The 24,697-nt window shown below is 42.6% G+C and overlaps 1 protein-coding gene across 2 annotated transcripts in view; it reads right to left on the bottom strand.

Moving 5' to 3' along the window:
* Nucleotides 1–24,697, bottom strand: part of LOC141014403 (uncharacterized) — a 135,378-nt gene that overhangs the window by 9,873 nt on the left and 100,808 nt on the right. For both annotated transcript variants that reach the window (XM_073488166.1, XM_073488167.1), the window contains 4 exons: nt 7,967–8,973; nt 5,318–5,563; nt 3,047–3,227; nt 2,746–2,808 (listed from right to left, as the gene is read on the bottom strand). In XM_073488166.1, coding sequence (XP_073344267.1) covers nt 2,746–2,808; nt 3,047–3,227; nt 5,318–5,563; nt 7,967–8,973 — 1,497 coding nt within the window. The remainder of the gene's footprint in view (nt 1–2,745; nt 2,809–3,046; nt 3,228–5,317; nt 5,564–7,966; nt 8,974–24,697) is intronic.

Below are 24,697 nucleotides of genomic sequence, written 5' to 3'. Positions count from 1 at the left end.
ACAGTCAGTTTGGACACGGGTGAAGAGTTTTCTCTTATCTAAACTTTCCTTTTTTTTGAAAACAACAATGTTACAAGAGCAAAATCAACAGTAAACAATAAAAGCTCTGTGCTAAGAAAAGACTTCAGCGTACTGAGCCACTGAGGCAGTGCAGCATTTGAACCAATTAAAATCTGTCAAGTCACATATGTTTTGCTATATGTCAGCTTTTTCTTCAGAGTGCTGACCCATGTGTCCTGCTGTCAATCCTCCCTGAGAGCCTCTGCTATATCTTCGGCTCCTGTTAAGACATGTTTAATTGAGGAAATCCTCCCGCTTCCCCGAATGTTTCTAAAGAGTAATTTGACTTGCCGTAAGAACCCTGGAAGATTAGACGACGCGGGGCTGTATCAGCAGGAGCTGCAAACTCCTGTCAACAGCAGGGGAACAGTAATCCACAGACTGCTGTGGTGAGGCTTTTTAACTTTCCAGGGCCTTTCAGCAATAAAGCCTCACTCTCTCTACACGCCTCAACAGCATTGTCATGGTTGGGCAGTGTGTGTTGCAGTGTCACACTCCTGCTGACAGCTCTCCTGTTGCCAAAATGTAAACTAATCTGTCGACAGGAGGAGTAAAGCTGTAACTGTGTTGGAGGAGAGAGAGGAGAGGCAAAACTCAGGAGGGGATTACAGAAGATGAGAGAAAAGAAGAAAGAGGACCGAAATATCTGCAGCGAGCTAAAAGCACAGAGGGAGGTAGCATTGTAGGGATGAATAATGGCACCAGTTAGGATTTTAATAAATAAATACCACAACTAGCCACTATTTAAATCATTTCCCTAACTGTATAAAATGACTGTGAAACCTGAAAAATAAACTATATCCACAGAGGGCTGTGTGATACTTCATGTAACTCGTCATAAAAATATGACCAGTTGAGACCAGATCACTGTTCACCCTGCTGCCATCTGAAGAGGTATCTGCTGCCGTACCACCAGACTACAGAGACGCTTCATTTCTCAGACTGTTAGACTCCTGAACTTTATTTGTATTTAATAATTATCTTGAATCTTTACCATTTGTCCAATTTAATAATTCAGGACACATTCTGATGAAAAATGAACAGAAGCTGCCCCCTTTAGGACTCTGATGTTATACCATGACGACATTTTATGCGATGAATATATTATGTTATTTAACGTGAGATTTACCAGTTGTGCTGTGTCTAAAAATATCCATAATGCTATTTTGATATTGTTGTCAAACTTATTGCCTTACAGTATATTGACACATTTTATCCATCGGCAACTGTATTCAACTGCTTTACAGTCTCTCACCCTTTAATTACTTTGATAGTTGTGGGGGAATTCGGATATTAGAGCATAAAACAGAAATGTATGCTACTAACACAAAACATGAGCTAATAGAGGCCTGAATAAGATAAAACAACTTCAGCATTAGCAGAGCTGAATTATTTTCTATTGTGTATGGATGGATGTGGATGATCCATTAGTAATGATGAGAGACTTAAAATACTAAACATTTTGAGCTAAACAGTGTAAATCAGCTGGTACGTCAGTATCAAAAGTACAAGGAAAAGTAAATTACACATACATTTACATGTATATATATATTGTGTACTATGGGTTGACTGATTATCAGTCTAAACGGTTATTGGATCTGATATTCTGCATTCTTCTGATTATCAGAAACAGTGTTTTGTTTCTGTTTTTTTTATCTGTTATGTGCGGGCCTATAGGGATAATCATTGTGCCCGACTGGTTGCATTCTCCCTCTCTGTCTCTCTCTCTGTTGCGCTCTGGCGCCCCCCTTTCCTGTTTGTGTCTGTTTTCTTTTAGGAAGACACACCTGTCCAGGTGTGTCGCAATTAACCTGAGAGCATATAAGGAGGATCGAGTGGAAGCCACGGGGCGGAAGTCACTGCCCAGCTGACATCAAAAGGAGATCTTTCACCTTGTCTCCTTTGTTACTTTTCCCCCCACATGTTTTTTTTTAGTGCTGGGGTGTTTGCTTTGTTAATTTGTTGGTAGTTTTGTTTTGGAGATCACCAGCAGTCTATTTTTTTCGGTTTTCTTTGGTTGATCTAGGGTTAGGATAATTTCCTTCTTTTTGTTTAGTTTAGAGGGGATAGCTGGGTGCGACGGCCCATTGCGTGGCTGGCCCAGCGATTTCCCCCCTTTTGTTTATTTTGGCTGGGTTCTCCAACCTTTTCTGTTGGTACGTAGTTTTACCTTTTTCTTGGTTTATGAATAAAATTTGGCTTTTATATTGATTTGTTTGTCCGAGTGTCCTTTTGAATATGCTGCACCCTCTTTACGAGTTTTTCTAATAGAGGGTCCGTAACAATCGGATTGGTGTTAAATTATTTAAAGGCTTTGGTGCAGCAAAGTAACTAGTAACTAAAGCTAACAAATAAATGCAGTGATGTAAAAGTACAATATTTGCTTCAAAAATGTATAGGAGGGAAAGTGAAAAGTAGCACATATTTAAATAATCAAGCAAAGTACAAGTACAGTACCTCAAAATTGGACTTTCTTACAGTACTTGAGTTAACTGAACATGAATACTGGGTTTCCAGAGGAATGTTTCCCCAACCTTTGGCACATTTAATCATGTGTATTAACATATATGTGTGTCATGACATGTTCTCTTCCTTTTGACATGTTCTCTTCCTTTGTGCTTGATGACAAACTGTGTCTCCTGTTTCTGAATGTTAACATGTGAAGGGACTGGAGTGCTGTCATACCTGCAGAAGACCTCAGAGTGCTGGGCTTCTTCTCCTCTCCTGGTTTGCTGTCTGTCTTAGAGGCTGAAACACAGATGGAGAGTGTTTAGTTGTTGCAGAGGACAAAATATGTCAATAAGACGATAATAAGTAAGTTCAATCATCAATCATTTGCAACATTCCTACTTGAATGCATCAGAAAATCCGCTGAATACACTTATCTTATTCAGTATGAAAGACACTTAAAAGCTACACGTAAAAATACCGATCAACAAAAACATGTGTGTATGTGTATATGTGTGTTTGAGCACGTCTGCTGTACCCAGAGGCTTTTTGGCTGCAGTGGTAGTACTGGTGCGAGTAGACGCCGTTGTGCGTGCTGAAGTAGCAGTTTTACTGGCTGCTGTGGTAGCAGTTCCATTTTTGGTGGCAGCGGTGGAACCTGTTTGATTTGAGGTGGCAGTGCTAGCCTTTGGCACAAGGGGGCGCTTCTCTGCAGTTGTCTGAGGAGAGGGAGAAATATAAACATAGGAGAGGACAGGTGAAGAGAGGACGGACAGACTGAACGGTGTCAGCAGCAGTGAAGGCAGCAAATAAATCAAAAACCATCATCAACAAATTAAATGCTGTTCGCTCTAAAGTGGGTCAGAGAACAACTTTTGCATGTGCGGCTGCTGTCATCAGCTCGGGCAAATGTTCAGTGACTTCACTGAGAAATTCAGGTCAAAGATTTTGCCCCGATGAGTGTAACGTGTCGACTGAGTCCAAGCCGCTCCTTCAGGATTGCACATTTCATTCAGCAGCATGTTTCCACCCCAACCCCTTGCATGATGCTACGCTCCACATACAGCTGAGCCGTCCTGCAACAAGCCGGCCTCGCTGAACTGAGTCAGCCTGCACCCCTGGGCGCTGACAGGCTAAATAAAGGCTGTTAATTAATCGGTTGTAGTGTCACACTGGTTGCAGTTAAAGAGGCCACCGGAGGAGGGTGATAGAATTCTGATGCGTCTTTTGAGAACACAGAGCAAGATCTTAATGGGACTTATATAATAACAAAAATGTCCAGTTTTAGATGCTTGTAGCAGACAAGACCTGAAGCCGCGGTAATGTCTTCTGATCCAAGGGCAGGGAAACGGGACTCTTTTTGGATTACTTATCAGCAAAACACTGTAAGCAGCTGTTTTTGTCTCTCTTTTCCATCATGATACTATCCATGTCCATTTGTGTCTTTCTAAATAAAACGAACAAAAAAAATTAACTAACATCCATTCTGTCACCGTAGTCCTACAAACTCAAGTACTAGGATGGATTCGTACCCCCATGGTTGACCTGTTGTCCAGTCCTGACAGCAAACTGTCAACAATCACATTGACTGTCTTAACGTGGAACTTCTTCCTCCTGGTGAGAACGACTTTATTGTCGACTGCCTCATTATCAAAAGCTGTCTTTTACTCACACGGTGAGCACTGGAAGGTCTGCGTCACACCCCTGCCAGCCTGGGCAGATGTCATGAAGTCTGCAAATTGCCCTCATTGGGATGCAACGTGAGTGTGCAGCACTATCTTAGCAATAGAACAATCAATAATCAGACTATTCTTTTAAACAACTTTTATTTCATTCTGATTCTCTACAGAATGAAACAATATTTGTGTTATTTCTGTAAAACTTTACATTTTAAAAAGAAGGCATACTTTTTTCTTTTTCATTCTTCCATCGCGGAGGGCCATTTATGTTCAGGGGCCACTGGCCCTGTGGCCAGGTTGCCCATACGGTAGATCCAGGCCAGAATACTCCAGTATTATAACACACATTCTGAGTTCACATTTGTCAGTGATGCTACAAACACTGATAAACGTGTGTGTGTCTGCGTCATCGTTGGCTGGAGTTCTCAGCGACCTTAAATGCCATTACCATGTGTACAAAAGGCCAACGGATATAGAAAAAGCTTTGTTTGAAGAAACACCTGTGTACGTGCGAACAGGGCCTTAAAACTGTTGTGTTTTTGGTACCTTAGAATGAGTGTGCGGTCGAACAGTCACTTCTTTCTTTACCACTTTTCCTTCACCTTGATTGAAAACATCATGAGGTCAATGAAGGATGTGAAGGATTTAGATAAAGACACCTGCTGTGCAGAAACTCTGTTGGGTGTTGGTTCATTATAGAAAATGCATTAAAAGTTGGACTACATATGTGGCTGTACTGCAGTGTTAGAATACACTCCTGTGAGTCTGTGCATGCTAACAGGCACTGAGACCAGATGGTCACATTCTCTGACTGAGGGGGGAAACAGATTTTTGTGTTCCGCAAAACAATATGAGCTTCACATTTAGCAGCGTTTGTACTGCAATCAAATATGATCCAAGCCCATCAGGTGTTCTCCTAAAAGCCCATTACAGCTGAATGAAATTCAACCAGACCTCCTCTGTTTGGAGCAGAGTATAGGCAGGACTCTGAGGAGGTTTACAGCCTTTATATTGTGCTGTTGGTGATCATCCAGCATGCTGAAGTGCCGTTGAAATCCTTTGTGGATCCAGGCGTGTTGTTCCATATAACTGACCATTCTTTGACAGACGTCCTGACAGTTGTAACTTACCTTCGGTTTGACATCACGTGTAGTGCTGGTGGCTGAGGATGTCAGGCGGCTGGTGGACGTGGTGGAAGGCCGCTTTGAAGCAGCAGCGGCTGTGGATGGTGCCCTGGCTGTGGGTAGTTTTTTGTCAGAGGTGGAGGTGGTGGTGGAGGAAGTGGGGCGCTTAGTAGGGACCGAACCAGCAGCAGCTGCGCTACTCGGCCGCGTTTTGGCGGCAGCAGCAGTTGGTTTGGTCGCCCCGGCAGCAGGCTGCGACGTGGGGCCAAGACAAACGGGAGCGATGGAGGGCAAATTATAAGGAAAAGCAAACAGAAGAAAAAAATAAGGAAAATGTCAAATGATAACAGCAGGGGAGGTTAAGCAGCAGTAGCAGCATTGTGATCATAAATCATATAATAAGAATGCAATAAAATAATAATTAGCATTGGGTGTGATGTCTCATGTTGATACTGTTTATGGATTTACATAGCTGTGAAAAAATGTCCTGCATGTACACAGCAGGCATCAAGAAAGCAGCAGCAGAAGCTTCAGCAGCATGCATGATGAATAGCTTCCTGTCATTCAAACTCAGCCTCAACATACAGCCCTTCTCCAGTATATCACATATAGTCCCTTCATCCAGGGGCCATCTGAGCCCATTAGTCACGTGACTTTACAAGAGAAATGTAAACACCATACATTTCTTTAGTTGAAGTGTGCAATAACTGACCACATGTCAAAAGAGCATCAAAGACTGATTACAATAAAAGACTGGAGTCAAATAAAGTGAGTCAGAGAGAAGAAAGATGACAAATGTATAGAAAGAAGCAAAACATTTGCTTTAACTTATTTTAAGTGAGGTGTGTGCTGAGTGCTGACTGGATGTTGTTTGATATTAAAGGAATAGTTCACTCTACGAAATTCAGTCATTATTGACTCACCCTCATGCTGATGAGAAGTCTGGTGTAGTTTCTTATTCCTCAAAGTGCAGCTGGAGACCCGCGGGGGTACCCTCCTGCAGCAAAAATCCATATAACGGGCGTCAATGTGCCCGAGACGAAAAGGTCCATAAAACTACACAAAAGCTTTGTAATATTCCTCCATACTGCTCGTCCGCTGCAATCCAAGTGTCCTGAAGTGGCGACATCCAGAGTTTACTCGAAACGACATCATTTAGTACATTTTTACAGCCTAAACAGTCACTATGCTATATCTGCCTGGAGGCACGCTCCGCGTGCACATGAGTCTCCCTCACAGCCGTTTGCTGTGAGTTTCAAAGTTTCAAATCACTAGTGCAGGCAGATCCCTCTTGTGTTTGTGTGTCGCTTGGTCGCTCACAGCAGGATGTAAATACCGGTGTGTATCTATGGCAAGTTCTGTTGATCTTGTCTGGCGCGGCTTCCATAGTGCAAACGCTGTGAGGGAGACTCGTGTGAACGCGGAGCGTGCCTCCAGGCAAATATAGCATAGTGACTGTTTAAGCTAGAAAAATGTACTAAATGACATTGTTTCCAGTAAACTCTGGATGTCGCCACTTCAGGACACTTGGATTGCAGCGGACGAGCAGTATGGAGGAATATTACAAAGTTTTTGTGTAGTTTTATGGACCTTTTCGTCTCGGGCACATTGATGCCCGTTATATGGATTTTTGCTGCAGGAGGGTACCCCCGTGGGTCTCCAGCTGCACTTTGAGGAATCAGAAACTACACCGGACTTCTCATCAGCATGAAGGTGAGTCGATAATGACTGAATTTCGTTCTAGAGTGAACTATTCCTTTAAGGGGATCGTTCACCCCAAAATAAAAATAAAAAAAAATTATTTTCCTCTTAGGATCTATTTATTCGTCTAGATTGTTCTTGTGAAAGTTTTGGTCATATATGAAAACATGTTTGTTTGGACCAGACTCCAACAAATCATCATGATTTTAATAGTTTTTCTCAGTTAAAGTTAATGTTGTGAAGCAAAAATGATTATTACCACTAATTGTGAGGCATATCACGATCGCAATATCTGTCAAAATAAAATTATAATGTCACCGAGCTGCATAAAGTAAAAAGTAATGTAATGAGTTTTTTCTGCTGGGAAAAAGAATAAAAGCAACCTAATTGCTTTTTCAATTAGTAATATGTATTTTTTTATACACACAATAATACACTAAGGTTTAGTTGTAAGCAGATATAAGATGTGTTTATCTTTGCTAAATATAACTCCTAATATGAAGTGTCCATAAGTGTTGTATATGCTTGATAACAGTATACACACATATCTGAATTGTTATCTTTGTCTAACACTGTAATTCTTATTCTTTTATAAAATCACATGGGTAACTGATGGACTACACTATATATTAAGAAACAAAAAAAAACTCAGACAGCACCCTGTTGAGGGCGAGACAGCTGAATAATAAAGCAAGGTACGCAGGAATAATGATGTTCCTTTGAGGCTCACACTGCTCTCTACCTGCAGAATGTTACAGACCACACTGTTAGCAATAAAAAAAACTTTAACTTACCTTGATTTTCATGTCTGACATGAGTCTGTATGTGATGTCTTATATTATTACACGGTGATAATTTCTAATGTGTCTAACCCACAGGTGTTTTCAGTATAGATTTTATGGATATTATCAGAGTGTGTCAGTGTGTAAATCCCCATCTTACAAAAAATCCTACCTTGGTCTTCTTGTCTGCACTCCCCAGGTCTTTGCTCGGTGTGGCACTGCTTCCATTAGTTGCAGGTTTTGCTTTTTTGGCCTTGTCTCCTCCGTCAGCTTTTGCAGCTTTCTCCTTCTTGTCATCCTTCTTCTCCACCGTCTTTTTGTCGGCCTGCTTCTCTTCCTTTTCGCTCTTCTGCGTTGGCTTTTCCGCTGGCTCCTCAGCCGGTTTCTCCACCTCTTTCTCTGTCTTCTTGGCTTTGTCTTTGTCAGCCTCTTCTCCCTCTGCTGTCATCTTTGTCTCTGCGTCAGCCTTCTTCTCCAGCTTGTCATGATCGATATCAAGCTTGACGGCTGTCAGCTGCTCCGTGGTCTTTTCCACGTTGTCATTGTGCTGCCCTTTCCCTTCCTTCACCTCTGTCTTCTCAAGATTCTCACTGTTTTTGTTCTCTGTTTTTTCTTTGGACTTGTCCACATTTTCTGTTTTCTCCACTTTTTCCACTTCATCAGTCTTCACCAATTTATCTGGCGATTCTTCTACCTTGTTCATTTTATCATCTTTTTCTGCCTTCTGCTGCACTGACTCCACTTTCTCAGTCTCTTTCTCTTTGCCCTTTTCTGTCTCCATCTTTTCTTCCACCTTTTCTGCCTGTTTCTGGCTGACTTTGTCCATCTCTTCCTCCTTCTCCTTCAACTTCTCTGCCTCTTTCTCCTTCTCCTTCAACTTCTCTGCCTCTTTCTCCTTCTCCTTCAACTTTTCTGCCTCTTTCTCCTTCTCCTTCTCCTTCAACTTCTCTGCCTCTTTCTCCTTCTCCTTCTCCTTCAACTTCTCTGCCTCTTTCTCCTTCTCCTTTTGTGTCTCAATCTCCATCTCCTTCTCCACCTTTGCTGGAGTCTCACTGCTTATGAATTCAACCTTCACACTCTTCTGCTCAGCTTTATCCAGAGGGTCAAACATATCCACCTTCTTTACGTTGTCCTGCTTCTCCTCTTTCTTCTCTGCCATCTCCATCGTGTCTGGTTTTACTGGAAAGAAAAGTGATTTTAATTAGAAATGATGCCAATAAATTACAGACAATAAGCCTCTTACCCAATTCAACAATTCACACACATACCAGCAGCAGCGCTCACTTGGTGCCACAACAACCTTCAGCTCATTATATCCAAAACCCAGACACTCGTCTCTTCTAAGCAATACACTCAAATGGGACCACATCACCAAAAACCCCACATAGACTGATCAGACATCAGTAGAAATTGAAACAAAAAGACAGTTTCATACAGCTGTCACTTAAATCCACTCAGTCTACAGACAGATTATGAAAGAACTGGCCCTGGGCACAGAGGCCTGAAATGTCCCCTCTGCCCTGCATCACTCTCAATCACTCTGCATCTTTTTCAGCGTCACTGTGCAGGTTAACCACAACTGTCAGTTCTTTAACCACAATGCTCCAGTATTTGTTTAAACTGGATTAAAATCTTAATTTGAATGATTTGATATCGAGTCATAAAATCTTGAGATCGATCTTTCAATATAGGCTTTATCTTTTCCTGTGGATTCATGTCAAGGTCTAAAATTGACACCTGTCAGGCGCCAAATGCAGGTAGATTTTTCATTTGGCAAGTAAATCTGTGAAGGCTCTCTGCTGCACTGGCAGGTAAACTATACGCCAAAACTACACTGAGAGTCTCAGTGTAAAAGATGAGCTGCTTCTGTCCTCTGCTGTCTGTCTGTGTCGGAGTTTCACACACACTGCACAGGGACAGGGACTTCATGGTGCATTCAAGTGCACTTGAAAGTCCCCCGTAAACTTGAAAAATCTATACCAGATAACAACAAAAGTTGTTTAAAATGGGAAAATTTAAATATCTTTCCTATTATCCTTTGTTAGAAATACATAGGCCTACATCCATCTTTACTTTCTTGTTCTTTCACAACAGCACTTTTAATAATTAAATAACAAACTAATTACTTTTTCTAACAACTTCATGATGCCAAATCACAACAATATCCCATTAATTTGTCTATAGATCATTCATGACAACATGACTGATCCTTCTTCAAAAGCTGTTTCAGTTTAACATATTGGATTCATTGTACTGGATTATTTTCAGCACATTTGTTTACAGGCCTGCATGTGTAAAACTTTCAGACTTATTATCAAATAGTAATGTGGGTTTTGTGATATGTTATGTTTCCATTCCAGTACCAGAAACAAAGATATCACTAATAAAGGTCATGTGGCTATAGAAGTGAAAAGATGAGGTTATTATTTCTGAAAATACATTTAAATAATCTCATAACATTGAGAAAAACAAGTGAGAGTGAGATTCAGTAGAGGAGGACAGCTTCCTGTGCTCATACACGGTTCACTGAAGTAATTCTTCTCAGTGCAGACTGATCTGTACAATCTGTACATATGACTATTTCATGTGTTAAAAGACCCAGCAGAGGCAAATGATTCAACATGTGCCATATAAGATAAGCATGTAAACATGTTAGACATGCTCCTAATCATCCAGCCACACTAACTCAAAGACATGCAGAGGAGAAGAATCTCTAAGAATCTCCCTCACAGTCTAATCTTCACCAACATGACATGTAGCTTCCCCGGTTTGCCTTTGACAGATCATCCCTCTGCTTTATATATCCTGTTGTGCTCTGCTCTATCTCATTACAGTCTCCAGGAGCTTGAATGATTACAGTTACCTATGTATTGGTTCCACTCTCAGTATCTGTCTTTCTATATTTTTAGATTTCTTCTTGGAGGTCCACATTTAAAATGACTGTCACAGGCCAATATAACCGAGATACGTCTTCATCATTCCTGTTTCTCCCCATCTGTCCTGACCAATCTCTACAGTGACAGGCCAATCTGATGAGGCACAAATTGCTCATAATGAAAACTGATCTCTTCCTGTTGCTAGCATAGCAATCGAGGAGGCAAGCGGTTTGGAAAGAAAAGTGGAAAATGTGAGAATGGCATGCAAACAAAATCCATTTCTCAAATCTCATCAACACAGTATCACAAAGATCGAGGTGGTCATGTCTGTCAAGCACCTTCCAGAGGTAAGCTCTATGCAAATAGCTCTATGATCTGTAGAGTTTGTTCATAAAATCGAACAGTGTTCAATTTAAACTGATCATTTAAAACAAAACCATCACATCAAATGTGGAGCTGATGAGAGGTGTCGGTGTTGTACAAAGTTTGAGGAAAATCAACATCTTCAGTCTATTTATTTGATATGATAGATGTGCTTGAATAATAACAGAGTAAACAGCATTAAATTTGGTTGAGCAAATTTAATACTCTAAGCCGAGCGTGTGAGAAAAGGAGGAACATTTCAGACCTCAGATCTGTTGATGTGAATGAAGACAAATTACTATGAGTCTGGCTGATGTTGCTGCCCTCCTTAACCAAAATATCGTGAAAATAAACAAGCCAAAAGAGGATACGTGTCCTGTGTTGACTCACTGAATGAAACATTAGCAACACCTGACCTCAGGTGATGATGACCTGACAGTTGGGTGAGCTGTGTCCCAGTTTAGGAGCTCGATCCCCTGATGTCAGTATTTTTCAAAAGGAATACAGGCACAGAGCAAATCTGACGAAGCAACATCGGAAACAATTCTGATTCTTTGGTCCACTGTCACACAGTAATGGACATCACAAACGGTCACATGTACAGTATGCACATGTGAAATGTATAAAATTGCTTTCAATGTTCTATGAACAAGGCCAAACACATGGTCTTTTCTGTAAGCTGCACACAGGGACTCAAGTACCCACTTTGAGTTTGATGGTCCCCAACAATTCAGGACATTCTGAGCTCCAGTAAATATGGATGGGGCTTGAAGTTGTTACTTTTCAGAAAGTGTAAGTCACACTGAATGTAAAAAAGAAAAATCTGCATCATGTCTGTGTGTTCAGATTTGACTGGGCTATTATTCAGAGAAAGTACCTAATTTGGCTCCATGAGTTTTGTGTCACAGCCTGCAGTGGGTCAAACAGAACATTGCTTTTAGAACGGCTGCAGGCACGTGTCACTTTCACCTCATCCAGCACCCCTTGAGAGATGAACTTGGTGAGTATAATTTCATTGTCATGTGGAATGAGGGATAAAACTACAAAAATAAGAAAATACGAATTTGGAATCAAGTGCTGCTGGTGTCTGTCAGTCTTTTGTGCACTGAAGCCCATACAAGTATCAGTATGGTGCTGATCAAGTGGCTTTTTGGAAGTTTCCCTTCACCTGGCCTTATATACCGAATCCCAGTAATGCTGCACTAACGACAGTCACTTCTGGTTGATTCGCATGGTGGTGAAATCGGAAACATGTTTATTTCTGTTGACATTTTCAGCCGTACCTGTGACATTTGACAATATGTAATTCAACATGTCGGTCCGACTTATCTGACATATCTATGTCTGCTTCTTTTTTAATGTAACATATAATAGAGTCTTTGGTCGGCCCAATCCCAGAATAAAATGTAGGCACCACACGCATCACATAGATGTTTTAGCAATATGTATCATATCATGTTTATTACATGTCTATTACATGACTTTCATATGAGGAGGTGGAGGGGATGGTGCTGGACATAAGCGGAAAGCGAGGCTGCTAAGCTAGTGACCACAGATGGCATTTCATTATTTGTAAGTGTGAAACCACTTGTTATTTTTTTGACGAGGGATCATGGTGTTTTGTTATATTTGTTGAAATGTGACAGCACAGGAAATTTTCACAGGACACGTCAGGGCAACTTCCAGCCGTCCGAAAGCCGAAAGAAATGTAAAGTCGCAACAAATCTCTGGTTTGTACACTGCCAACATTTACTCTTGAAAGTGGGTTACTTTGATAATCCTAATCTACCCAACAGCAACATCTTGGACTAACTGCTAGTTTTGGTTTAACTCAAGTTGTCGTTGCTCCAGTCTGTTGTCTAAGAGGTAAATTAGGTCTCCAACCTAATGTTAGTGAAAGTGTTGCCATTAACAAGATATTAAAGCATCAAACAAGCATTTTCGATGAATGAGATGTAAACACTCGTGACACTCAACTTCGTAATGCAGGCTTTTTGTAACAAACACCGTTATTTTGTCCATATGTTTCCTTTTTTATTTTTGCAGACTAATCAGAAAAGGGGTGAAAATAAAGATAAAAGAAAGAGCAAATACAGAGAGAAGGGTGGCCTTGAGAGTCAGTGTGGGAAATATTGATTAGTAGATTTAGAGGTGAGTGGGTGGACAGAAGAAGAGCAAGAAGAAAGACTAATGTAGAGGGAACACAAAGGTGAACTGGTTAAGGCTGTTGCTTCCATTTTATAGCTCCTTCAGAAAATTGTATTATGCCAATAATGACCTTTAAAGTTACCTTGTAGTTGAAGAAAAAAACTCAAAGGGACTGAAAGAGATAGAAAGAGGACATAATAGGAAGGGAAGGAGGGAACAAGACAAGGGAATTGGAGTGTGAAGCTTTGAGTAGAATGAAATGACATTGTTAGCTTACATAACATATAACGACCCCCGACCTGGAGCCCTGACAGACATCAGACCGAACAGAGTGCACACAAATAGGTGACTGCAAGCAAGAAAAACAATACTGACCTAAATAAAGTGAGACAACGGTGTGGCGAGACAAAGGAAAGGAACCAAGAGGGAAGGACTAGGAATGAAAAAATGAACAAACAAGGGCTTCTCTTTCTACACTGTAAACAATGAGAGGCTCAGGAGATCAACTTGATCCTCTAATTAGGCCAGAAATCTGATCTGTGTCACAGCTGTTTGAAGCCTGGTGAAAATGGCTTCATTTAAGCAAACAGCAGGAGGCAATGCCCATAAGTCCCTCTCCCACAGTGTGGTATTACAATGCTCCTCCTTTCTTGTCACCACAGCAGACAGAGGCATCATCAGGTATGACAAAAACACTCACACACCAAATCCTGCAGCTTCAATCCTTACCAGAAAAATGTTGACTTGCAGATTTTCAGCAAATTCTAGCAACAGATGTAAGCAGATAGCACAAAAACATCAGAGCAACTGGACTGACCGGGAACAAGAGGAGATAAAAAGTAAAAAAGCAATCATTCACCTCTCCAGAGAGGGGCATTAATTATTGACAGGGCCTATGATTGGAAGCATCAATCACAGCGGGCCTCGAGGGTGTAGGTCGGTAACGAGGGGCATTACTGAGGGAAATATTTCATGAGAACATGCTAGAGGCCAAGCACGATGTCAGCAATAACTCTCGAAGAGCAGTTACGACAATATGAAAGTCACATTCATGTCTATATTTTAAAGAGAACTACTCTGTGAATTAAGGATTTATTCCGACCAAACCAGAGGTGATTGTGGAAAGACAAACCAAGGCTGTTCAGGTGAGTTTTATTTTGTTCATGTCGAGTTTGTGTCACGTCTTAGTTTGGAGAGAAACTTGAATTCAGACGGTGTACGGTTGTATTTTTCTGTTTAGTAAGGAAAATAGGTGTAGAAATATATCCTTTCTTAACATTTTGGGAATTTATGTTGTTGACTTACTTACCAAGCAGAAAACTCGCAACTTTTACATCTCAGCTGAAACTACGGGGGCTATCAGACTATCACCTCTTGAGGTACGAAGTGGTATTAGGAGACAGGACGGGCTGCGACTAGCTGCTTAGCATGCTAACTTCAGTAGACATTTCTGCAACACAGTACATAGACATCTTTGATAGAACGTCAACCCTGTTGTTTCTTCACACTGTCAATAATGTTAGTTTAGAGGGCTAATGACCAGGCTGCTGTACGTGACGCGCGGGCTGGAAAATTTGCTTTGCATTCTGTGGAACAAAACTAACATTCCCATTTGTGGGAAGTTTTATTCATGAGAAGATCAACAAAGAGTAAAAATAAGAATGTCATGGTACAAATCTTGACACCTGTTTCATCCCTTTGCAGAAAGAGAAAGTGTACATCACTCAGACAACAAGTCAATGGAGTTGTGAATTTCATCGGTGCTAAAGAGCAAACATAAAGAAGAGGAAAAACTGCAACATGTTCTCTCAAATGCACTACACAATCACACAAGTTCACTTACTATTGCTGATCAGACCTCTGCTCAGGCTGAACGTTTTCTGAGCTACAGTACAATAGGATTACATTATGACACATGTAGTGACATCACATAATCCTCCATGTAGTCATAAGACAGATAAAAGATCTGTCCCGCCTATCAGGTGAAAACAAAGTTAACAGTACTACCTACCCCCCTGATGCTAGTTTACTCTTCTCTGACAGCCACTATACTGATTCTACACGTTAGCTGTAGCTGGCTAGTAACATACACACTGATTTTGTGCATGTAGTGTGTTTGTTCTTTCCTTTTTCCTCGTGTCTCTGCATGATAATGATTTGGAGTGAATTTACGTCCACAACGCTGAAATTGGCTTTGGCAATGGATATGATGCTTCTGTTGTTGTCACAAGAGCTGGAAGGATCTGCAGTGCACCATTGCTCTGCATGGGTCACAAAGCCCAGCACAGCCCCTGATAAGGGTTTGAGCTGGATGTCAACCTGCTGCATGAGCAAAGCTGCTGAGGCACCAGGATGCCCTGGGGTTGCCCGACTCTTGTATAATATATGGCTCAGGACAGCACAGAGCAATGAGCATCTGTGTGCAGTGAGCCAATTCATTTGAAGGTTTCATTAGCATAATGATAACACTTACTGCTCATTTAGCGCTGTTAAGCCTGGACTCTCCTGAAGAGCACCGCCTCAGCTCAAAGATTTTTTGCCTTCTTATTAATATGGTAAAATATGCCGACTTTACTCTATTATTTAAGAGAAGCTCTTTAAGCTGTCTCATATTTTTTCAGAAATGTAGGTTAAAAAGGCATGTCTGACATTTGTAAAGAAATAATTGGGATTTATTCATTTGCATGACATAAATATGCACATACTGAGGAATGGCTTTAAATTAAATAAAAAATTACACCAAGCTTTTTGCATTAGACTGACCTATAATGTCCTGTTCATGAAGCTACTTGAGATAAACAATTCATTATCTTTATCCTTCATAAAGAATCTAAAGTAAATAAGCAGGGGTTAAGATGAAATTCTGATAAAGGGATATTTCCACCATTAACAAACTAATCAGGAATAATTCTAGGGCCTTCATTTGGGTGCTCAAGTTGATTATGTAAATCAGCTCTGATAGACGCTGTCTCATTAAAACTCTGTCACTCTTTGCTCCACAACACTTGAAGCTCTTAGAGTTTGTCAGCATTGACAACAGCACTCTCTGTGAAGTGAAAGATACACTCCATCACTGCCCTTTAGCAGCACATCAAACACACGACACAGAAAGTGGTTGTGAAGTGGCAACAAAGTGGAGAGTGAAGATTGGACTGTGGTATCTGAAGTGTGAGACCCTGTGTTTGGCTGTCTTAGCGGACATGTTAAAGACTCACTGGCAGCCAGTCGAACATAGTTTACAGCTGTCTGCAGTGCAGTTGCATTTGCCTTTGAACCACAGACGGTTTTGTTTGGTTCATACTCTCATTTAATGTGCAGGCTTATGGCACAGACAGTGCATGTCTTATGGTGACACAAATTTGTGCCTACTCAAACTGGCCAGCCGAATGACATGAATACGCATCATTTGTGTATTAGCACGTGTTGAAAATATTCAACTTTAAGTGAGAAATCCACCTGTGTTACGGGGCTTTGCTAGGTGTTGTGTGGGGAGGTCCAGGCAGAGCGAGGAGAGGCAGAGCCGCTGCTCAGCAGATCAGAGACACCAGCTCTGGAGGAGAGAGTCAGGTGCAGAGCCAGACCTTCTGGAGGAATAAACACCTGAAGTCACATCAGATTCTGCTCTGATCCTGAGCTGTTTACTAACTGGAGAACTCAGAGATTACTTTTTAACTTTTGGGATTAAAAAGTGGATTCATCTTCACACCTGTTTATCAACCTAACTGCAGCAATGACCTGTGGAGGTGACCTCCATTGTCAGGTGTTTATGTTCTGTCTTGTGTTGACTGCTGACTGGAGCTGGAGGTGAAATGTCCCTTATGTTATGACCATACAAAGAGGGGCAAAGACGAGAGAGAACCGAGTTCCCTGGTGAGTGCCTAGTTCATTGAGATGCTGAATTCAAACATACAGACACACACAACTTTAGTACATGCCGTTGCTGGCTAGCTTACGGCTAATGTACAGTAAAGTAATCTGACTGTGTGGGATAAAAATAAACACTTGAGCGAATAATGTGCACAAATGATTCTGTGGTCAAACTCGTTCAAGTAACACAAGGTGAAAATTGGCTTTGCATGTGGTGTGAAGATACCGTTAGTTACTTTCAACAAAAAAAACAACAAAAAAAAATTATGAGTATTAGGCAAGATCTGAAGTCAGAAGACACATAGCTAATACTTCAGTTCTAAATGAATTTCTGAAAGTTGTCAGTGAACATTGTAAAATGTGCTATCAATAGAAAAAGTAAGCTGTGCTCATTCCAGTAGCATGTGTACCAAGTGAACTCTGTAGTTTGATTGACATACAGTATTACACTAAGAGGAAGGGATGCCAATTTTTACGTAAGATGCAAGTAGGGTTAAAAATGCACATGCAAATCTTATGCACAAATATATGCCCAAATGCAAATATACAGACATTAATGTAAGAATACATCTGGATATAAAGATACATATATATACATATATACAAAAATATTAAAACAGTAGACAAATAATATGCCCACACAGATGAACAAACACATATGCAAGCAAAAATTGCAGCGAGTGCTGCCTTTCAGCACTGTGACAACATCAGAAAACACAAGCACATGCCCACGTCCCAAAGCCGTTTACTACAGCCGAACACAGGGCCGCCGCTGGAGAGAACGTTCAATTCAACGTCCCCGACGGAACATTATGTGACAATTATCTGCTTGATTCTGAGAGTGAAGGCAGCTGAAAATCTCCCTGAAACCAGGAAATATTACCAGACAAAAATAATTTGAAATGACAGAAGCTCTGCACACTGACTCGAGGCGTAGGTTTAGCGTGGGATTTGCTTTGTGTCCGTTGAAATGCAAGCTTATGGACTGAACTCTCACCAAAACCTTTCAGTTTATTTTAACCCCCTTTTTTTCAACTCACTCCTGATTTTTCCTTCTTTCTCCTCTGTCCTCCCCCCATCTATCCAAGCAAGGTTCAATCAAAGCCTAACCTCCTGTTTTCCATCCCTATATATTCATCTGCAGCTCTCCCTCCATGACTTTTTTCTTTTTGAATTTTTTTTTCCTACCCCACCCAATCTTCTCTCTTCTTTTTCTGTTTCAAATATGCTAATCCTTATTTCCCATAAGCCCTCTAGAGAGACGGAGCTAAGACCAAGCACACAGTATATTGCACATGTGCAGCTCATACAATACAGTTGCATGAACTGACTACACTACATCACTGTTTGGGAAACCACTGTATCTCCAAAGGGCCTTTGTTTCGAGGAAAACAGTATTGTTTTTTGAGCCCTATCAATCCAGTGGATATAAACAGTTTGTACTCAACAGCAGGAGCAAGAGCCATATCTCCATGACCTTGGTATGAAAGCAAACAGATGCATAAATACAACACAGCCTGTGGCTCGATGACTCTGCCATGCTCCTGATTAGACTTCAGGGGGCAGAAAATAAAGATCACGGCCCCTTTAATACTCCAGTGGCCAGGCTGGCAGCGTCTGCTATACTCGGCTTTGTGGCTGACGGCGAAAAAAAACCATGGCGTGTGAGCAAAGAGGAAAAGAAAGAGACAAAGAGACAGACAGAAAAACTGAGACTGAGACAAAGTGATGGTCCTTATAGTGCCACCATACTGGGACATACATCCCAGTCAGTGACCTCGTTTTGGCTCTGAGGTGGTCATCATTTGACGTGACCGTGACCCGCTTTCAGCCATCTTGGCTCTGCCTGTCTTCACCAAGAATCTAATGAGCAACAGGAGGATTGAAGAAGCTTGAAAGAGACAGCATTATAGACAAATAAAAAGTGATGGAAGCATGGAGAGAAAATGAGGCTGGACAAAGACAGAGCCTCCATCAGCTATAATGAACCACGTTATCCTGACCCTGCATCCAAATGTCAGCTGGAGACTCAGCTACTATAACAACCTCGTGCTGTAAGCTTATTGTGCTGCAACACACATTTGCATGCACATGGCCAAATATACTCAGTTGCACATAAAGACGCCCACCTGTGTCCACAAATAACAAAAAAAGGAAATAAGCTTCAATATGTTGTCGTAGCGTTCACACAGTATAAGATTAATCCATTCACCCACTCGGTACAGTTTGTGTAAAATCTGTATCTAAAATTGCCACGCTAGGTTTTACCAACACAACGAGACAGACACTACTACCACAGAATGTCAAGTAGCCCGCGGGGGAGCTGCTCCGTTGCTGTCGACTTCTCGCAGCTTTTCATTCTTTCTCTTTCACTCTCTTTCTCCCCGTCTGACACTCCTCCTTTCAGTCTGCCTCTGGAGTTATTCCTGACCCCAAGCCATTTGCAAGCTCAGACCAGAACAACAAATCTAGTTTGAAACAGACTGAAATCAATAAATGAAGCATTCAAACAATGAATCAATGAATCAATGTCTTTATCAGTAGACCAATCAACCCACAATCACACATCTCTGCAACTTAAGAGCCCAGACAAGATCTTTCTAATATTTTCATCAGCATACTGTAGCCCTAAATGATACGAATAGTATAGAGTGCTATTTGAAGAATGCAAGACATCCTGTCTGTATGTGCTTCACTGTAGCTCACAGCCACCAAGTACAGACAGAAGACAACACTTGATCATGAATTCATCTGTCTTATTTGAATTCCCCTCCAGCATGCTGCACCCACTGTAACGCTTCAGTTCTGAGCCCCTTTTCTGGGTGGTCCGCAGTTGTAATGGATCAATTAATGGTCGGACTGGGTGACACCATGTTATGCACAGCACCAGCCTCCTAAAGGCAGAACTGAGGGCAGTGAAAGTTAAACTCACAAACTATCCATATCAACATGTTTGGCAGACAACTTTGACATTAACTGATGTGCATCACATATTAAAAAAGGGGAGACTGCAAACATGACCTCCACCTACCATCCACTGTGATGAAAGGGTTGGTGCTGGAGCTCAAGCCAAGGTTGGTATAATCACCAGTGGCAAGGTCACGATCAATGTCCCCTGCCACTGTCGATTTGATGCCAGCTCCAAAGTCTATACCTGCATTACTGCTGAGTTTAGTATCATTGCGGTCAAACTTAGCATCTTTAGCCATGTCAGATTTAATTTGAACAGTTTCCCCTTCAGAGTCGGAGCCTTCAGACTGAGCAGAGCTGGTATCCATGCTGCTGAACCCCTTGGGGCTGGGAGGCACTGGAAGCACAATACCACCTGGTTCCTTCTCCTCCTTAAAGTCCTGCAGTGGGGCCTCTAGTGGCGACAGAGGGAAGCCAGCATTGCCGTTCTTCAGTGGTGGGAATGGGGAGAGGCAGAGGCGGGGTTCAGGTGGAGGTTGCCGCAGGTCGATGTGTGTGGTACCCGCTGCTGAGAGGGTGGGCGATGGAGTTGCCGGCTGATCTTCTGCAACCGTCAGGGAGCGCTTCATAGAATGTGGTGAACGACGTGGTCCACCCATTGGTGACAACAACTGGTCCAGCCCTACCCCATCTCCACCTGGGTATTTGTCTGGCAGCTCTAGACTGGTTGGTACCGACAGATGGGAACATTCGGACATTGCACGGCGCATAGCCTTCCTCTGCTGCTGAGCTCGCCCCATAAAACAGGGCTCCAACTCCAAGTCCTCCTCTTCTTCCTCTATCTCTTCCTCCTCGCTGTTGTCCCCTGAAGAGCCCTCGGAAAATTTTTGGGCCCCAAGGGCTGCCCCGGCTCCGGCTAAAACCTTGTTGGCCTTCTCCAAGTGGTTGTCATTGACAACTCCAATGACGCAGTAGTTAGGGGCCACCTGGGGCATGGCCACCTTTGGGCTGGATTCCACAAAACTGGAGTTGTTCCATGGTTCAGATGGAGAGTCTTCGTCTACTGGAGATGCCTCCATCAGTGAAGCTCCTATTGAGTGGGCAGACACTGCACTAGTTGATGACGACAGTTCCATATGCCTGGCCGGGGATCCAGGAACCGGTGGCAAGGAGACCCTACTGATGCCCCCACATCCCAGGGCAGAGGGTAGTCTGCCTGGGGAAGCTGGGGAGGGAGATGGGGAGGAGGACAGAGGGCTGTTGGGACTATCCCCTGCGCTGCCCAGTGATGCATTTCCAAGCGAGGTGCTTCCAGAGATGCCCCCAACCTTACCCGGCACCTTCAGCTCCACGTCCATGCTGCCCCTGCCTGGCTGCTCGAAGAAGCACAGCTTGTCTTCATCTGTGAGTCCAGTCGGTGCCAGAGCCCCGCCTCCTACCCCCAGGCCCCTCGGGGTGCCCATGTCCATGCTTGAGGGGTGCTGCCAATCCCAGGTCGGAGCCGACACAGTGGGCGACAGGGACGGCACCTTACACAGCTCACTGTACTCTGAGAAAGGAGAGCCAGGCTGCTGATTGGAGAGAGAAGACATGCTGTCCCTCCTTACTATTCTCCTTTTCCCCTTTCTTTGTTTCACAGTCAGGTTTTGTCTCAGTCTTGGAAGTCTAAAGGTAATCTTCACCACTTCTTTTCCCTTCTCTCGCTCTTCCCTGTGTTGCCTTGCGGTGTTGTCCCTTTCGGTCAGTCACTCAGGTGCGCTCTGCTCTGTGTGTGTTTGTGTGTGTGTGTGTGTGTGTGTGTGGCGTCTCTCGTGCTGTGCCTCCGCTCTGAACTCAATCACACACTGAGGGTGAACTGGATGCTCAGCTCTCTCCCTCGTTCCCTCCCTCTTTCTCTCTCACTCCTTGGTTCTCTCACTGATTATTACAGTCATCATGTGACCCAGTTGTGGCTGCCAATTGGCTGCTGCCTGTTCTCAAATCCCACCCACTGTGGTGGAGTGAGAAAGCCCCCTCCCCTCTAGTTTTCTCTTTCACTCCACGTTTTTCTCCCCTCAACCCCTTTCTTTCTATCGTCCTGTCTCATGGTAAAAAGCACAATGTACCCACACACACACACACACACACACACATACACACACACACACACACACACAGCTCTGTTTCCCCTAGGGGAGGATTGACTGAGGGCTGATGCAGGCGCTTTGGGGAAGAGTGGATTTGAACTGAAGACCTTCCCAAACACAATCCACACATCTACGCACACACTCCTCGTCAGCCCTCGAGAGCAACGCAATGAATATCTACCTTACATTTATATCTCTGCTTCACCTTCTCTGTACTTTATTAGTTCCTCTCTTGTGCCTGACCCAATGTTGTGCGTAATGTTTTTTGTAAGACCTTTAAACAAACAAATACACGGTCCTTGTTACAAGGCTGCAGACTCCCCCAGCACCACCATGTGCGTGTGTGAAATAGAAATAAAGAGCAATGGACAGATAAGATGAGAGAAGGCGACAGCAGGAGTCAGGAAGACTAAAGAAATGATGGCACGGACGACTGTGTGTGTAAATGTGTGAATATTTGTATATGTTGCATGTGCCTTAACAGGAAGGTCTACCTCAGCATGTATGCATGTGTGAAATGATTAGTGCATCCACCAGCGTTTTCAATCAAAGTGGGGAGATGGCAAATCGTGTTATGGGAAACAGATGAGGAGTAAAGCCTCTGGTAAAGGGACCATGTTATCTGTCAGAATATATCTGGTCAAGTATAGAGAATCACACTCCATTACACCTCATACTTCAACCATGCTCACACACACACACACACACACACACACACACACACACACACACACACACACACACACACACACACACACACACACACACACACACACACACAATTGGAGAATCAAATGTGGGCTATGCAAAATATTCAAAAACATGCAGGTTGTTGCACATTAACAAATATACTGTATGTAGACGCACAGTGTATTGACCTGGGTAGTCATTCTGCCACGTAGCATGTCAGAAACATTCATGAGACAGACATGCTTATACATGCAAAAATACAGTCACACCACTAACTCAGATGAACACACTGAGTCGAGCCTGTAAGCATTTAACAGGAACTTGGCTTGGTGTCTGGCACAGAAACACTCTCAGCTCCATTTCCACTCTTCTGTCTTTCTGATCGCACCAAAACTGCAAACTCCAATGAAATTACATGAAACTGGCAAAGTTTTACTGGAGCTCTGGTGATTGAAGCAGTTAACAGGAACGGATTGTGCTACAACTTGTTGAATAGGTTTAATTTCCCAGACATAGTCTGTGTACTTCAGGAGAGCTGCACTGAGTCACTGAGTGATTTACTGTTTCTCATTCGGCAGCCATTCCAAGACGCCTGCTTCACACACAACATTAGGCACATGGGTTTGGCAAAAGCAGGTGAATTGTACCAGATGTAATCAATATGCCTACCATCCTCCCATGGAATACTGAAATATTGCTGAAATACTTCCTTGTTTGGTCCAAGCAATGTATGACATTAGACATGGTACAGTTCTCTTGTGTCACAAAACTCACTAATCTCAAGTCATGTATTCCTTGCACCATACACACCAATTTGGTGTCACGGCTGGTGTGATCCCATCGCAGATAGTTTAACGTCATGTCTTAAAGTGGACAGGAATGATTGGAGCTGGAGCGCAGTGACCTAACACAAATGTGGGCCAGGGGTGTAAAGTGGGGGGCTAATGGTACCTTCCTGATTTCCAACCCACCTACTTCTGGTGTCCTTGCTTGGACCACATCCATCTTCAAACTTGCCCACAATAAAGAGTAAAGTATACAGTACCATGAGTCTCTTGTTGCACTGAAGCTTTCAAAATGTACATTATGAGGAATTTACCATGTAAACCATTATACAATAGGTAATTCAAATGGTTTGTGCCTGTACACTCCTTTACCTGTTAAAGCTATCAGCTTGTTTCATAGTGATACAAAAATATACTTAAAATAATGTACCTATCTTATTACAGATGGGCAGCAATAGAAATGTGTCAAAATATAATTTTGTAGCTGCACACATCAAAAAATAGAAAATAGTTGGCAATTAATTTAAACTGTCAAAGGCTGTGTTACATATAATTAGATTATCATGGGCTACACAGCGGGCATTTAAGCAAAGGTCAGTATGTGATGGGAAAGTAAAAGTGGACTAGAGGGAGAGAGATGGGATTGCTGTCCTGGGATAAGCTGTGTGTGTGTGTGTGTGTGTGTGTGTGTGTGTGTGTGTGTGTGTGTGTGTGTGTGCGTGCGTGCCGGCGGTTACAGGCGTTCCCGTGTCTGTCGGTTTGGACTGAAGGCATAACGTTGGCTGAAAACAACTATTTAAAACAGGCAGAGAGGTAAATGGGGACAGAGCGAGGGATGGCAGGACAAAGGGTGAGGCGGGACAGAGGCTAAGGAGGATACAGATGGAGAAACAAATGACAAATTTATCAGGGCAACCAGGTGAAGAGGGACACAGAGACAAAGACAACAAGTAAAGGAAGAAAGTAGTTAAGGGACAAACAGGCAAGAGAGTAAGGAAGATCACAGTGCCAAGGGTGGAGAAGAAAGGGGGGAAAAGTAAAGGGAAAGGGCAACAAAGGACACAGGAAGTAAACAAAGCTGGAGTGGAATGAGGGCAGTGGAGATTTGGTGTGGGTACATGTCACCTCCCAGCAACAT

The sequence above is a fragment of the Pagrus major genome, chromosome 19 (assembly GCF_040436345.1).
Source record: "Pagrus major chromosome 19, Pma_NU_1.0".
NCBI lineage: Eukaryota > Metazoa > Chordata > Actinopteri > Spariformes > Sparidae > Pagrus > Pagrus major.
This window is presented reverse-complemented; position numbering and strand designations above follow the sequence as displayed.